Below are 17,282 nucleotides of genomic sequence, written 5' to 3'. Positions count from 1 at the left end.
TATGTGTCTGTTTTTGTGCCAGTACCATACTGTCTGGATGATTACAGCTTATGACTAACATAAATTTTAAGCTTTTTTCAGAACTGTAAGTGTAGAAGAGTTATATAGAACCAGAGAAATCTGGTGGGGTTTTTTCCTTCATTATTTGGATCTGTGTGTAATCTGAAAAGAGCATATTATATGCAGTTTGGGGCATAGTATCAATTGTGACTTTGAGGGATTTGAGAGTCAGCGGAGGAGGGCAATCCTTTTCATGCTACTCTGCCTAGTCTTTGTGTTTTAGAGTATGTTACTGGAAGCTTAGAAGCAAATGGAGTTTCGGTAAGGAACTGGCAGGGTTAATGACTGAAAATGATGATTGAAAACCAGAATTTGCAGTTGATTGGGACATAATTATGGGAAAGAAGCATAACATAATAGCATAATAGGATTTGTTACTGAAGTCCAAATAAAGTAGAATGAGGCTAAATATCTCTAGTGCCTTGATGTTCCATTTGATAGTACTTTGGACAAGTTTCACAAGGGAGGTGGTTGAGATCACTAATTTTTAGTACATGAACCAAGCAGTAGATATTTTATTTGTCGTAGGAAGTAACTTTGGCCCATAAAGAAGGAGTGGAGACTCTTTAGTAGAAGAGAGTAGTTCCTCTTTAGTAGAGGAACATATATGACAATAATTTCTTTTGATTTAGTGCCAGAAGCTTTTTGAGAGAATATTCAAAGCTGTATGGGTCTAAATTTCATTGTCAAAAACTGACATCTGCTATACTTCTTTTTAATAACTGACTGAAGCTCTTTCTGTTATGTCTCCTCTATTGCTAAATTCCTAAAGATTAAAAAAGTATATCTATAATAGTATTATGAAACAAAAGCTTTAGTCTTTGGATTGGATAATCCTTCTTTTGTGACATTTTCTTTTCCCACCAAAAGTGAGAACTGAATGCCTTGCGTTGGTACATCTCATTTCTAATGGAGGACAAGAAGTTATTTTCTTCAATGGCTGACTTCCAGAATTTCTGGCTGAATGTTCTTTGTCAAGTGTATATTCCCTTCTCTAGGCCTTTCTATATAGAGCCCACAAACATCGTCAATGTGAATGATGTCATTCAGAGGGTTAGCGACCATGCCTCTGCCATGAACAAGAGGATTCATTACTACAGTCGGCTCACCGCTCCTGCAGACAAGGCACTGGTAAGGGGCAAGCATTGCTAATTGTCTAAGGTTAAGTTGAAATGAACAGTGAACAGCATAAGCCAGGGAAACTCCCAGTGATTGAACTTTTTGCTGGCCGTATTCCAAGGATGGCATCATGGAAAATTAAGATAGTAATTAGTACACGTCTTACATCTCAGGCTAGTTCATTCTTATCTAGCATGACAGAGATTTGAAACAATCTCTCTATGTTGGATTAAATTCTGCTAGTCCCCAATCCTAAGAGCTCTGAGAGGGATAAACTACTTCTGAGGTACTTTAGGTCATTGATAAATAACATAAATAATAACAGATCTGATTAGTCTGTTCAGTTATTAAGTTTGAAGCTACAAGGGAAAAAAGTTTTTACAATTTTCTACAGGAGTGGGAAACTGAAATACATACAAACATATATAATATGTTACTATTTAGCAATGTCCTTTTATAGATCAAAAACAAGGGTCAAAGAGCAGATTCTAAACATTTTAGGCTTTGTGGGCCATATGCTATTGCATATTCTTCTTCACTTTTGGTTTGGTTTTTTTTTTTTTAAGATTTCATTTGTTTATTTGAGCAAGAGAGAGCACTAGAGAGAGGGAGAGAGAGAGAACAAGCATGAGTGAGGGGCAGAGGAAGAGGGAGAAGCAGGCTCCCTGCCAAGCAGGGAGTCCGACTCGGGGATCAATCCCAGCACTCTGGGATCATGACCCCAACCGAAGGCAGACACATAACTGACTTGAGCCACCCAGGCACCCCCATGTCTGTTTTATGATCATTACAAATATAAAAATCATTCTCAGCAAGGAAGCTGTAAAATAATAGGTTGAAGGCCAGATTTGACTATGGGCCATAGTTGTTGACTTTTGATCTTCTAAAATCTGTATTATTATTTTGGAATCAAAAATATGTATTGGAAATAATTTGGTTGCTTATAAGAATTATCACGTATGAGATATGCAGGAACTTGAAAGCTTAAAGAAAAATGGAAACATTCTGGGAGGAAAAATTATATTTTTATAGATAATAAAAAAAGAAGGGAACCAATATTCTTTAGATGTTTACTGAGGGACAAGGATTGGGATATCATTTGAACATAGATATCTCACTTAAAGCCTTGTGAGGTATTAAGATATCCTTTTGTATAGCCAAAGGAATGCCTTCCAAAATATTCTGGTCATTTTTTCCCCAATTTTTTCATTTTTTCTTCCCCTCAGCCTTTATATCAGTACTTGTTGTAAAGTCTTAGTTCCATAACAAAATTATGTAAGCCCTCTGTGGAGTAGAAGTAATCCAGTGTCTCTGGGTCTAATTCAGACCTCCTAGAGGCCCTACCTGAGGAAGCAAACTTCAGAAATACCAGCTGGGCCAGTCTAGTCCTGAATGGACATTGTTTGCCTGGATATTAAGTCAGCATTGAACACCAAGTTGAATACCTTTTGTTAACTGACAGTGAGATGACTCTAGTAAATCAAAGTGTATAAATAGTGATAAATAGTCATCTAGAATTAACAGTAAGACCACTTTTAATGAATGTATGTATACATCCAGGCTCATTTCCTGAGAATTCCAAAATTGTTTTTCTTAAAAGATGTTTAAGGGAAGAACAGTGTGAAACCACATGTCTCAGCATTTTACAGAGTTGTGCCTTTTTATTTCTGAAAATTTCCTCATTTATCTTAATATTTTAATTCTAAGATGGGGAAGGGAAGAAAATTATTTGACTGCCAACGTTTCCAGATCCTTGTTAATAAAATGTGGCCTGCACAGGCCAGCAGTATTGGCATCACTGAGAACTTTCTAAAAATGCAGAATCTCCATCCTTACTCCAGACCTACTGAATCATAATCTATATTTAACAACATCCCTGTGTCAGTCTCTAGGGAGGTAGAATTCAGAAGGTATGTATGGGAGGTAAGGTGAGAACTATGGGTATAAGAGAATATATCTCTTCGGTCATTCTGTGTGTCTTCAGCCTCTCTTGCCTCCTTGCCTTTTGTTTACATATCCCATCTTTAAGAATCCTTGCTTTGTCTTTCCTTAGGCTATGTTAGCTTACTTCTTCTGCTTTTTAAATGCTTTTAGTATATATTTCGTTTCTTTACCTTGTATTGATGTGTCATTTCTTTAAAGTTTGTGTTCCTTACCTCTTTGCTAAAACCACCCTCAAGTGTTCAGCGGCCACTTGATTCTTGAAGTTCCCCTCACTTAAGGCCCAGAACTCCTCCATCTAGAATTCCTTAATCTCACTCTTTGCTGACTCTTCTTTCTTTCTCATGAAAATGAAGAGAAAAATATTTTGATAGTTGCATATTTTAAGAATTCATTGTCATTTCATGTGAGGAACATTTTGTTGCTCTTGTTCTTTAAATTCTTGGTCCTTTAAATTTTCTACTACATTTAGAAAGGGTTTTTTATATTCATTAATCAGGGATACATGTTGTTTATTTGTTCATGATATTTAGAATTGTGTCTAGAGTCAGGTACTCTGATGTTTAGAAAATATCCTGTTTTGCACATTTACTGGTTGTAACATTTCTCTTATAACATTTCTTCTTTTACTAGATTGCCCCAGATCATGTAGTTCCAGCTCCAGAAGAGTGCTATGTATATAGTCCATTGGGTTCTGCTTATAAACTTCAAAGTTACACTGGAGGACATGGCAAAAACACCAGTTTAGTAACCATGTGAGTAAAACTTCTTTTTGGAGCATAACTTAAACTATATGTAAATGAAAATTCCTGGTTATTTTAATTTTTGTCTTAATTAAAATGTTTAAAGAGTCAAACTCCATATGTTTACTGCTATTATTCTGTGTTTTCAGTTTCATGATTTGGAATACCATGATGGGAACATCTATATTAAGTATTCCTTGGGGCATAAAACAGGTAATATAATTTGTCAGCACACTTTTTGCCTGAATTTTTTTTCTCTTTATATTGTAAATTTTACAATAGAGGTTTTAATAAATCTACACATTTATTAAAGAAAATAGATAATTATATTTAATTTTACATTGTCAGGTTTTTATCATAATTGTTTAGGGTAGGATAACATAATATCATTTCATATGAATTTATTCTAACATGATGATATATGTTGTTCTATATTTGTATTTTTAAACAGGCTGGCTTTACTACTGGAATGTGTGTCATCATGCTGATGGGCATTTTAACACTTTATTGCTGCTACAGAGTAGTGAAATCACGAGCTATGATATGTAAGAGTTTGCCATGGTGCAAATAGAGTAACAATTTGAATATTAATAAGTATTTCCTGTTGAAGTAGATCACTTATATGGACATTCCACATGTGTGTTAATTATTTTGTGCCTAAAGATTTACTCTCTAATTCATAGCATTTAGCCGAACTAATAGTCAGTGAATTAGTGACTGCCTTTGAAATTCAGAGAGGTTTGTAGTTCTTTGCAGCATACCTTTACTTTGATGCTAATTTCCTTATAAGAAAAAGTATTCAGGTCATATTTTAAAAATAAAGTGTATATCAGAACTAAATTGAAAATTCTGTGATTCTGGGGTGCACCCCTGGGTGGTTCTGTCAGTTAAGTGTCCAACTCTTGATTTCGGCTCAGGTCATGATCTCTGGGTTCTGGGATCCAGCCCTACATCAGGCTCCTCACTCAGTAGGGAGTCAGATTGAGGATTGTTTCTCTCCCTCTCCCTCTGCCCCTCCCTCTGTACTCACTCTCTCTCTCAAATGAATAAATTTTTTAAAAAAATAAAATTCTATGGTTCTTATCAGTTAATGGTGACTTTTGATCTATCCCCTACCAAGAGATCTAAATATTGGAATCTCCTAAAAGTAGAAAATGTAACTAGAAAAATATGAAGATATGAACATGTCCTTTTTAGTGACTTCACAAAGCTTTATAATACATTACCTCTACTCATCTCTATAAATTCTGGATCAGGGAAATACCTTTTTAGATTGTTTTAAAGTAGCTTAGGACCTAAATAGACTTACATTATTTCAGTAAATCTTAGCAATTTTGAATCAAGAGACCAGGCTTTGTCTTCCCTTTTTTTTTTTTTTTTTTTTTTGGTCTCTATTAAGCAATAGTGTATTTTCTCTTTATTGTATTATTTATTCTTATCCCTTTCCTATTTATCCTCAAGTCCTTTGGTGCCCTTAGAGATCAGTTCTTTGTATGATGTAGGCATTAGCCCTTTATCCATTATTGCTTGTCAATTTTCTTTTCCATTCAACATTTGAATGGCTTTTGAATTGTATGAGTTTGTTTATATCTACCTATCTTTTCCATTGTAATTTCTGTTTCTTCATTTGATAGAAAAGATTAACCCTTCAAGGTCTATTTTTATATTGTCTTTTAACTTTTCTGTTATTTAGTTTTTGAATTCTTAGCTCAATTGTCTGAAATTGGCATGTGATAAAGTATGATTCAGGAAAACTTTCCTCCATATGTTATTTAAGTATGCCAAATATTATTGAATAATATATTCTGAATCTTCCTCATGCTTTTGCTTGAGTAAGATTTGATTTATCATTTGTTTTTATTAATTACAAGATATTATGATACTATAGTCTGTTTCTTATATTATCTGTACTGTTTTGTTGACCTACATTTCTTTTTATGTTTGTTCCATGATGTTTTAATTTTTCTTGTATCATTCTATGGTCTAATATCTGGTGGGTGGAATATTCTTAATATTTTGCTAAATATTTTAAGTTAATTGAGGAAACACAGATTATAATTATGGGATATGTGAGTAACATCTAATTTTATTCTTTCTCTTATTTTTATCTAGCATCAGTAGATACCACTACCTGGGAATATCCAGATGTCTGCAGATACTATTTTGGCTCCTTTGGACAGTGGTCAAGTCTCCTTTTCTCCTTGGTATCTCTCATTGGAGCAATGATAGTTTATTGGGTGCTTATGTCTAATTTTCTTTTTAATACTGGAAGGTTTATATTTAGTAAGTATCCATATCATATGCTTTAACAGTAGTTACTTTCAGATACAGTAACTACTGTAGTGTTTTAGTTTCAGCCTTAAATTCTAGACTTGGGATAAATAAAGCAAAAAGTCATTTGTAATTCTAGTCGATTCAGTTTGTTTTGATATCATAGATATACTTTTATCCATTTGTGAACTCTATGTGTATTTGTGCTTTATATGTAGAAAGAATAAGGGGGGGTTTTTTTTTGCCCCCTAGAAACAGATTTTTCCCCCCTTGGGGTCATTATCTTATCCATTGAAAAAACATGATCTATGCTTATACCCACTCCCCACCTCAGTTAACTATTATTATATATACAGTTCTCTTTTTTAGATAGAATTTACATTCATAGAAACACATAAATCTTAGCCATATGATTTTGATGAATACATCCATGTAACCCACACCCCCTTCATGAAAACATTCCATCTTCCCAGAAAGTAGTGATATTTTTTTTAATTATAAAAATTCAAATTATTTGTTGCTATTATAAAATAACCTAATTAATTTTGGATTCTTTGTCTTGAATCTAGCAGATATGTTGAACTCTTATTGATTCTAATTTTGTAGATTCACTTTGGATTTTAGATAATTATATTGTCCATGAGTAGTGAAAACTTCCTGTCTAGTTATTACTTTAAGTGATTCATACGTATATACATACTTTTATATTTATATACATATATCCTTATATTTTTATATATATGTTTTATGTACACATATATAGACATGTGTATCTTTTTAAAAGTATAAGTATAAGGTTATATAGATGCAGTCTCTGGTAGACATCCTCATATTGTTTGGGTGGAAATCTTTCTCTATTAAATATTTTTTGTTGTGGGATATTGCTTATACCTTTTAGCAATTTAAAGATGTTCCTGCCTATTATTTTCTTAATAATTTTCTTTAATGTGTACTAGATTTTTTTTTTTAAGATTTTATTTATTTATTTGACAGAGAGAGACAGTGAGAGAGGGAACACAAACAAGGGGAATGTGAGAGGGAGAAGCAGGCTCCCCACTGAGCAGGGAGCCTGATGCGGGGCTCCATACCAGGACCCTGGGATCACGACCTGAGCTGAAGGCAGAACTTAACGGCTGAGCCACCCAGGCACCCCAATGTGTACTAGATTTTATCAGACACTTAATACTCTACATCCCTTGAGATGATCATAAATCTTTTCTCCTTTTTTTTTTATTATTATTTGTTTTAGAGAGAGAATGTGTGAGCAGGGTGGGGCGGGGCAGAGGGACAGGGAGAGAGAGAATGCTAAGCAGGCTCCCTGCCCAGCACACAGCCCTACATGGGGCTCAATCTCACGACCCTGAGATCATGACCTGATCTGAAACCAAGAGTCAGATGCCTAACCGACTAAGCCACCCAGGCACCCCAATCTTTTTTCCTTTAAATTGTTAATATGGTAAATTAAATGAATACATTTTGTATTACTTAAATCATTCTTATATTCTGAGATAAACTTAGTTTAGCAGTCATGTGTATTTTTTAATTTCTTACTGGATTCAGTTTACTTCAAGAGGAGTGGGAGTACTATTTTATTTAGAACCTTTGTATCTTTTCAAAAGAGATATTAGCCTATAGTCTGTTTTGGTTTTTTTCCTCATACTGTCCTTGTTGAGCCTTGGTGTATTAGGCTGCTGTAACAAATTACCATAAACTGTTTGGCTTAGAACAAGAGAAATTTATTGTCTCACAGTTCTGGTGACCAGAAGTCCAAAATTGAAGTGTCACTAGGGCTTCACTCCCTCTGAAACCTTTAGGGAAGAAGACTCCTTCCTTGCTTCCTCCTAGCTTCTGGTGATTGATTGTTGGCAATCCTTGGCATTCCTTGGCTTGTGGTTGCATCACCCAATTTCTACCTGTTTTCATATGGCCATCTCCCCTCAGTGTGTCTTAATGCAACTTTTTCTTACTAAAGATATCAGTCATTGAATTTAGGGCTTACCCTAACTTGTATGACCTCATCTTAACTTGATTATATCCACAAAGACCCTCTTTCTAAGTAAGGTCACATTCTAAGTTTCCTGTGGGCATGGATTTGGGGGGAGAATATTTACCCTACCATACTTGGTGTCAAGATTTTACAAGCCTCATTTGAGTCTTTGGCATCAGGAAATAGATAAAGATTGATCACCTCCAATCTTATCACTTAATAGCCCTTGAAGATACTACAAAAACCTAGAGCACTACTCTACTGCTTTTATCTTGAGAAACATAAAATGGAGGTGAATAATTTACATACTTAACTTTATGACCTGAAAATCTAATCCAGCATTTTTTATCATCTCATTTAACTTTCACATTAAACACTTTTTTAAGGGTTACTTAGGTTATAAAAGATTAATATCAAACAGAATAAAGCAACTTCACTCTAACAAGAAAACACATTCTTTACCCATTCTCTCATTAACTATAGAATGATTTGAATGCTCAGATATCTGCATATGCTTTTTTTTTTTGAAATTTCAAGCAAATACTTCTTCTTTTCAAATTTTTATTTAAATTCTAGATAACATATAGTGTAACATTGGTTTCAGGAGTAGAATTTAGTGATTCATCGCTTAGGTATAACACCCAGTGATCATCATAACAAGTGCCCACCTTAATACCCATCACCCATTTAGCCCATCCCCCACCCACCTCCCTCATCAACCCTCAGTTTGTTCTCTGTTGTTAAGAGTCTCTTACGGGTTGCTTCCTTCTCTCTCTCTTTTTCTTTCCCCATGTTCATCTGCTTTGTTTTTTAAATTCCACATATGAATGAAATTATATGGTATTTGCCTTTCTCTGACTGACTTAATTTACTTAGCGTAATATACTCTAGCTCCATCCACATCATTGCAAATGGCGAGGTTTCATTCTTTTTGATGGCTGAGTAATATTCCAGTAATATGTAGACATATATATGTATGTGTGTATATATATATATTTATTTATACACCACATCTTCTTTATCCGTTCATCAGTTAATGGACATTTGGGCTGTTTCCATAATTTGGCTATTGTTGATAATGCTGCTGTAAACATTGGGGAGCATATACCTCTTAGAATCTGTATTTTTGTATCCTTTGGGTAAATACCTAGTAGTGCAATTGCTGGATCGTAGGGTAGGTCTATTTTTAACTTTTTGAGGAACCTCCATACAGTTATCCAGAGTGGCTGTACAAGTTTGCATTCCCACCAACAGTATAAGAGGGTTCCCCTTTCTCCACATCCTGGCCAACATCTGTTGTTTCCTGTGTTGTTAATTTTAGCCATTCTGACCAGTTGGAGGTGTTATCACATTGTGGATTTGATTTGTATTTCCCTGATGATGAGTGATGTGTGGAGCATCTTTTCATGTATCTGTTTAGCTATCTGGATGTCTTCTTTGGAAAAATGTCTGTTCATGTCTCCTGCCCATTTCTTGACTGGATTTTTTTTTTTTTTAGGTATTGAGTTTGATGAGTTCTTTATAAATTTTGGATACTGTTATCAGATATGCCACTTGCACATATCTTCTCCTATTCTGCATATGCTTTTTACTTTGCTACTTCCTTTAGTATAACTTAGTGGTACATGTGAGCAATAATTACTACATAATCTTCAGTCTATAAAAGCATATATAATACTTTGTAAAAGCTTTAGGTAATTCTCCAGACAAGTTTTACTGTTATAAGTGTTGGTTTTCCCCTTCTGTAGGCTTTAGAACGTTATATAAGAAGTAACTATACTAACTAATTAGTATGTGTAGAAGAAAAAAATTGTACACTTTATCTTGATTCCAGAGCTTTAACTAAATTCTGCCATGTAGGTAGATTTTTTTTTAAATCTTCAATCATGTAAAAATTTTCCATAGTGGGAACTATGAAGCCAATGACATCATTCCTGTAAGTAGAGAAAGCTGAGAATGGTAAAGCTGTATTAACAATGAAGCAGTCTTGGTTCAGTGTACTAGGTAATGTTACCACACAGTAGATCATAAAAGATTTTTATAAACCAAAGATTTTTAGGGGGTGATTGATTTAGCATCTTTCATTTGGTATTGAACTGTATTTTTTCTTTAATTTTTAGATTTTATTCATCATATTAATGACACAGATGCTGTACTGAGTACCAATGATAGTAACCCTGGTAAGTAGTTTGAAATTTAAAGTTTAGCTTGTTTTTTTATTTTCCATTTTGCTTCAAAAGGAATTTAAGGTAGAACATATTGCTGTATTTTAGGTAAATAATTAGTGCAACATCATTACCATTATGTTAACTGAGCCACTATTAAATTGGTGGCAATCATTGAGTTTCAAAAAAAAAAAAATTCCATAAAAGGTTGTATTAATGTGAGCTAAACAAGATTAAGTTCATATTATACAATTCACAATTGTAGCTCACATCTATAGAATCCATGTTTGCCTATAAATAGTCAATACATATTTTTAAGAGCTTGTATCTTTGCTAATTGTTTTGGAAGTCTAGAAGCACAGTTCTCAGGTTGTTAACTTTTTTAGACGTTTGCTGTATTATTTACTAATATTTAAATACACAAAGCTGTATCCTGTAAAATAATTTCTTAATAATGAACAAAGGTTAGTAAATGCAGAAAAATAAATTGAAGGCTTGGCCAAAAAAAAAAAATCTTAATTTCTTAGAAAAGTTTCCTTTAATTAATTTGTTAAAAATCTTTGTGGCTTATGGGTTTATCCACTATGGCAGTCATGAGGAAAGTGAATGTAAAAGCTAATGTAGGGGCGCCTGGGTGGCTCAGCCGGTTGAGCCTCTGCCTCCAGCTCCGGTCGTGATCTCAGGGTCCTGTGATAGAGCCCCGAATTGGGCTCCGTGCTCAGCGGAGAGTCAGCTTCTCCCTCTCCCTCTGCCTCTCCCTCTCACTTGTTCTCTCTCTCTCTCATAAAATCTTTAACAAAAAATAAAAGTAAAAGCTAATGTAACCTTCTTAACATTATACTGTTAACCTTTAACATTAAAGCTTTATGTATTAATGATTTAGATTTCAGAAATACTAATTGTCTTTACGTTATGTATTTAGATTTATGTGTTTAGATTTCAGAGATACTAAATTGATATCATTTTGATGGAGGAACACATTGATCAATGAGAAGAAAATTCATTCTATATATAAATTTTTTAAAGATTTATTTATCTATTTAAGAGAGCACACTGCCAGGGGAAGGGGTAGAGAGTCTTAAGCAGACTCTGTGCTGAGCGTGAGCCCGATGAGGGACTCCATCCCACAACCCTGAGATCACGACCTGTTCTGAAACCAAGAGTCAGCCGCTCAACTGACTGCGCCACCCAGGTGCCCCTCAACATATATTTATTAAGCGTCTTATGTGTCAGGAACTATTCTAGGCTGTGGGAATATAATAAACAGACAGAAGTCTCTCCTCTCTTGAAGCAAACATTTCAGTGTTTACTATTCAGTGTCTTACTTTGTTCCTTAATTAAACTCATTAACCTGTGTTTTGCTAACACTAGCAAATGAGTGAGTGCAGTAGCAGCTTTTCTGTGAACATACACACACCTTGGAATAATTATACTAACGTTTTTTGGTATAATTTTAAAATACATTCATAAGTTTCATGATTACACTGATGATTTGGAGAATACCATCAGCAAAGTCAGTTTACTTTGCATTCTTCTCTTTGAATGATATGTTAAATACTATGAAACAGTCCATCTCAGTTGATGTAAAATTACAGCTGACCTTTATTGGATACTTACTGTGTGCAGGCATTATTCTAAATGTTTTATAGCACCTCTGTAAGGTAGATAATGTTAACTTCACTTCCTAGATGGAAAAACCAAAGCACAGAGAAGTTAATGACTTGCCCAAGGTTACATAACTACTAAGTGACAGAGTCAAGATTCATTATTTAGTCAGTTTACTTCCATAGCCTGTGCTCTTTACCACTGTTATTATTAGCACAAGAAAAATTAAAGTTAATTTACTTCCATCCAGACATAGAAGAAAAAAGTATATGTTAAAATGCTGACTAAGCAAGCAAATTAAGTGTTTGGCTTTGTGGCATGCCAAATATATAATGGATAGAGAATAAAATTGAAAACAGAACTTGAATATATCATTTTCTCTTTGACTAGTGATGAGAATGATTCTTACTTATTAGGAGTATTTTTCACCAGCATTAAGAGTTCTTTTTGAAGGGCTGATTATTAGGAAAAGTACTATTATGAAATTAGAAAGACAGAATGATTTGTATCCTCTCTCCTAACAGAAGAAATTGCCACTTGAAGATTAGTGTTAGGAAAAACACATTTTACTCAATCCCCAGTTCTCTGGATATCATCTAAGCTGTTAGGCTGCTATCAAATGTGATAAATTTTCATGAGAATTATTCCAGATTGCTGGAATTCAAGATTCTTAAGCTATAAGCAATAGTTAGGTTATCTGTTTCAGTGATGTCCACTTTTTATTCCAAACCCATAGGTTTTGTCTATTGTTAAAAGAAACCTGTTCTGAGGCGGCTGGGTGGCTCAGTCAGTTGGGCATCTGACGCTTGACTTTGAGTCAGATCATGATCTCAGGGTTGTGAGATTGAGCCCCACGTTCTCAGCACTGGGTGTGGAGCCTGCTTGAGATTCCCTCCCTCCCTCTCCTTTTGCTCCTCCCCCGCCCCAAAAGAAAGAAAGAAACAAACCTGTTCTTTGGCCTTTGTGTGGTTTATTAGCACAAAGGTAACAAACAATGACCCTGAATATTTCTTACATTATTGTATAAATAAGACCAAATACCATTCAACCCAATATTTTCTCTCTAGCAATGGAACCAAAGGATAGTTGGTGGGATAATTTTATAGCTTCCCATAGAAATTAAGGATATACCTCAGAATTTTCTAAGATTTTCCCACCTTTAATTATTTGTAAGTGAAAGTTTCCTAATATGTTTAAATATAACCCTCTGTTTTTTTCCAGAAAGCAGAAACTTGTTTATGATACGATTTGAGATTGGTAGAGCAAGAATCAGTCTCTGGGGTAGTCATTTTGTATTCTTCGTGGTCTTCTCTAATTTGATGCTTTTCTGTTGCAGTGATTTGTCCAAGTGCTGGGAGTGGTGACCATCCTGACAATAGCTCTATGATTTTCTATGCCAATGACACGGGACTCCAGCAGTTTGAAAAATGGTGGAATAAGTCTAAGACAGTGCCCTTTTACCTCATAGGGCTCCTCCTGCCACTGCTCAATTTCAAATCTCCTTCATTTTTTTCAAAATTTAATATCCTAGGTAAGCTGAGACACTGTGTTATGGAGCTTCTGTGTAATAGAGTACACACTGGATTCTGTGGAGATATGATCTGGCTGGGGAGAGTTAACCTACCAGGCCTGTTCACCTACGTTTAATTTGTTCACTCATACGTTACCCTGCTTTTTGGTTTTTCTTTGTGGAGTTTGACACAGAGAAAAATGTAGATGACCATTTCAAGTCCAAATTCCTTTTTTAAAAAAAGAGGAGTTATTAGATTTCCCGTTCTATCCTTGCTGAACCACTGTTCCTCATTTCTTCAGTGGGTACAACTAGAGGAAACAGATTAAGATTTCAGGATGAGAGATCCAAACTGGATATTACAGGGATTCTCAGTACTAGGGATTGGAAACATAAGAATTTACTAAGGGAGGTTATGGAATATTTTTTCCTACAGTTTCTATTTAAGAGTATAGCACAGAATTATCACCTAGCTTTTCAACCTGGGATATCATTCTCTAACTCAACCTAATGAGGTTTATTCTGCTTTTGCTGTCCTCCTCAGTGCTTTTTCTTTATTGGAACATTATTGCCTCTTTAAAAGAACAGACTTCTTACCATGAGCCCAGTTTTTCAGAAATTTCTGCATCATTAAAGGAATGTTTTTGACCCACTCTTCGTTTGCAATTCTGAAATTTAAGATGGCAAAAGGAACCCCCAGTGCAAATTAATTAAAGATAAGGATAACATTCATAAAAAAGTGATAACCCCAAATAAACCATAGGGTTTCCCCTCCTCCCTATAGATCTGATCTCCCGGTAGGCATTGTAGAGTATAAAATAATTAGATTACTCATCACATCAAGGAGGTAGCTTTTTGGGTTTTCAGAAAACCGAAGGAGAAGGTAAGGATATTTCTCTATACCTCTCTGCCTCACAATAGGTTTCACTGGAAGACTGCCACAGACACACACAGAAAATCAAGCATTGTGGTTATATAAGCTGTGGCCTCTTGTTTTTATTGTTTCTGAATCAGCTAATCTGCAAACCCACAGTAGAACTTACATAGCTCATTTGTGGTTTCCTGATTTGCTTGCCAACTTTCCTATGGAACAGATCTTTAAAAGTTAGCATATAAACTGGTAAAAGTATTTGCTAAAACAATCACCAGACTTGTAACCAGGTTGATTATTCACTACCTCCTTAAGAATATTTTACTTTTGCCCTTTTTTTGGTACTTTCCCTCTTTTAAAACTATAGCTTCTTTACAGAAATTAGTATCTAATTCCTACAGAAAGAAACCTACTTGGATTTTCTGCCTCTACTCCATAATGACTGGACTTAATTCCTTAAAAGGAAAACTCTTTTACCTTCTAGATTACTAAAAATTCTGAATACCCACTTCACCCTGTGTATGAATACCTATGAATGGAATCTGTAATCTTTTCATCTAGCAGATAGTACTACCCAAACCCTTCTCTAGCTGCTAGATCAGATTATTCGGGGATTATTTGGCTTATCACCTTTCTCAAATAGTCTTATCCACATTCACTACTTTTCTTTCTTTACTTTCTCATCATCTTAGAGTAAATGCTGTGACAGACTTTTCCAGCTTATTGACCATCTCTAATATTTCCAGTACAAAGAATAAGAGTCAGTTTCATGTTTTTTTTCTCCCATGTAACCTTACAATTTTGTAATGAATTCTTTGCATGTATCCTCCACATAACTCAGCTCTTAAATAAATTAGACAGTTTTGCATTCTTCAGTATATGAGCTACCTTCATCTAGTTCTTCTTAGGCCTACTACATAGTGTTTTGCTTTCTGAAAACTCACATAGCTTGTTTCTATTCTTTAAATCCTACCTGGGTTTTAGTGGGCATAATCAATGAGAGTTATAATTTTCCAAACTTTGCTAAGAACATAGAAACAAAGCTTAGTTTTAAAATCGTCTGTAAAACACACAAAGATGATAAATGGTTTCTGAATTTTTTCTCACAGGCACAGTGTCCGTTCTCTATTTGATTTTCCTTGTCACCTTTAAGGCCATACGCTTGGGATTTCATTTGGAATTTCACTGGTTTATGCAAACCGAGTATTTTGTACCAGGTAAGCTGTTTTGGCCAAATAAAGAATCAATAAATTACAAAAATGTGATCTTTTAGTTAACTATCGTTAAGTATTGTTATTATAAAACAAATAATGGTATTTTTTTGGATGAGCACTTTTTATTAATGCTATTAAGCTAGAAACAGGAGTGCAGTTAAAATTATTCTGCTTTTCTCTCAGTAGTAACCAGGGCCCTTTGTTATTTCTGTTTGAGAATTGAAGTTCAGTGAGGTTATAATGCAATTAAAAAATCAAACTCATTTTCTAGACTTTTCTGGGGAAGCATATCCCTAGAAATTCAGAAACTTAGAACATGGTCACTAATTAACATATGTGGATAATACTGTTCATTAACATCATTGTTCCCCCATGGTTGTTTTGTTTTGTTTTGTTTTATTTTGTTTTGTTTTGTTTTGTTTTGTTTCAGGCTAGTTAAAATGGTGGTTAGTAAGTGTTCCCTTCCTCCTTTTTTCTCTCATGGTTATAACTTGGCAATTATCTCAAGTTTCACCCCAATTTAATGGATTTGGGGTATAATAAAAGCACCATGAAGCAATGAATGTACAATGCTAAATGAGAAAACAGATTAGAAAATAGAAGTGAATATTACACTAGTATCCCGAAAACTCATAAAGAGAAAGCAGTACAAAATTCTCTTGTTGGTTTAGAAAGACTACTTTCTTTCCATTCTTCACCTGTTAATTCAGGTAGTCTAGAATTCAAGTCTATTTAGTCTGGTGTTACTCTCTGAAGTCAGCGATTATAATTGTTTGCCATTCCCTCTGTTTCTTTTGTTACAACAGGCCTGGGTTTTCCAACTGTTTCCAAGAGTTATTTGTTGGAAGTTGTTTGCTACTATGGTTACTTATTTTCAGATCATCTGGGTGCCTTAGCTTTGATTTTTTTATTTCTATAAAAAGCCCATAAAGACTAAAAAGTCAGTGTAAATTCATGATAAAGGAAATACTAGAGCCTGAAAGGCATCCTTCTCTTCCATATTGTATTTAAAATTGGATATAAATGAAAATGACCACTTTAAGCCAGTGCTTCCATTCATTGATAAAAATAGTCTAGGATGTTTTTTCTAAAATTAGGTCCATAGTGATTTATATTAAGAGTCTTAGTGATAAATGTTTCTGCTAATAATAGGACATGAGAGAAATATGAAAAAAAAGAGTATAAATGTTTAGAAGATGGAAAACATATTTAAATATATATTAAGCCATTTATTTCACTTTATTTCATTTCTAAATGATACAAAGGGAGAATCATGAGGATTAAAGAGGCTTGTGTTTATATTTATGGTCCTGAAATTGGTTACTTTATTATGACTGAAGAATTTTTTAGGACTCAAAATATGTCATAAGTCTTTTTCAGTAAAGGCTAATTAAGAATCAGAGAACTTTGAAGGGTATGAGTCTTTACTGTCCTGATGAAGAATTCACATAAACTTATAGTTCTGATTGAATCTTTATTTATATACTTTTGTTACCAAAAATTTCTTTCTCGATGCAGTGGATCCTGTTGCCCTTCCTCCCAGGTAATTGGAAAAACAGAAAAAACAACTCGTGTGTTTCATCCTATCCTTTCCTGCCTCCAGGACTTTACTTCTGTAGTTATCCCTTCTTTCTCCTTAATCATGTGCCATCAAATATTTCCTTTACTGAACTGTTCCTACCAGATACAAATCTCTCTCAGTCTAAAAACGAAAGCTCACATAATGCCGCATTCCCCTCTAGTTATTGCTTCCCTTGAAAGAAAAACTCTTTGAAAGAATTGTCTGTTCTCACTCT

General features: G+C 34.4%; 1 protein-coding gene across 3 annotated transcripts in view; it reads left to right on the top strand.

The window, feature by feature from the left end:
- SLC38A9 (solute carrier family 38 member 9) overlaps nt 1–17,282 on the top strand; it is a 76,697-nt gene that overhangs the window by 30,190 nt on the left and 29,225 nt on the right. For 2 of the 3 annotated variants that reach the window (XM_026498952.4, XM_057307101.1), the window contains 8 exons: nt 1,059–1,191; nt 3,754–3,875; nt 4,013–4,076; nt 4,315–4,408; nt 5,976–6,146; nt 10,242–10,301; nt 13,228–13,422; nt 15,382–15,489. In XM_026498952.4, the coding sequence (XP_026354737.2) occupies nt 1,059–1,191; nt 3,754–3,875; nt 4,013–4,076; nt 4,315–4,408; nt 5,976–6,146; nt 10,242–10,301; nt 13,228–13,422; nt 15,382–15,489 (947 nt within the window). Of the gene's footprint in view, nt 1–1,011; nt 1,192–3,753; nt 3,876–4,012; nt 4,077–4,314; nt 4,409–5,975; nt 6,147–10,241; nt 10,302–13,227; nt 13,423–15,381; nt 15,490–17,282 lie in introns of all 3 variants that reach the window. The other variant, XM_057307100.1, reaches the window with a different exon arrangement.

The sequence above is a fragment of the Ursus arctos genome, unplaced genomic scaffold (genome assembly GCF_023065955.2).
Source record: "Ursus arctos isolate Adak ecotype North America unplaced genomic scaffold, UrsArc2.0 scaffold_5, whole genome shotgun sequence".
Classification (NCBI taxonomy): Eukaryota; Metazoa; Chordata; class Mammalia; order Carnivora; family Ursidae; genus Ursus; species Ursus arctos.
This window is presented reverse-complemented; position numbering and strand designations above follow the sequence as displayed.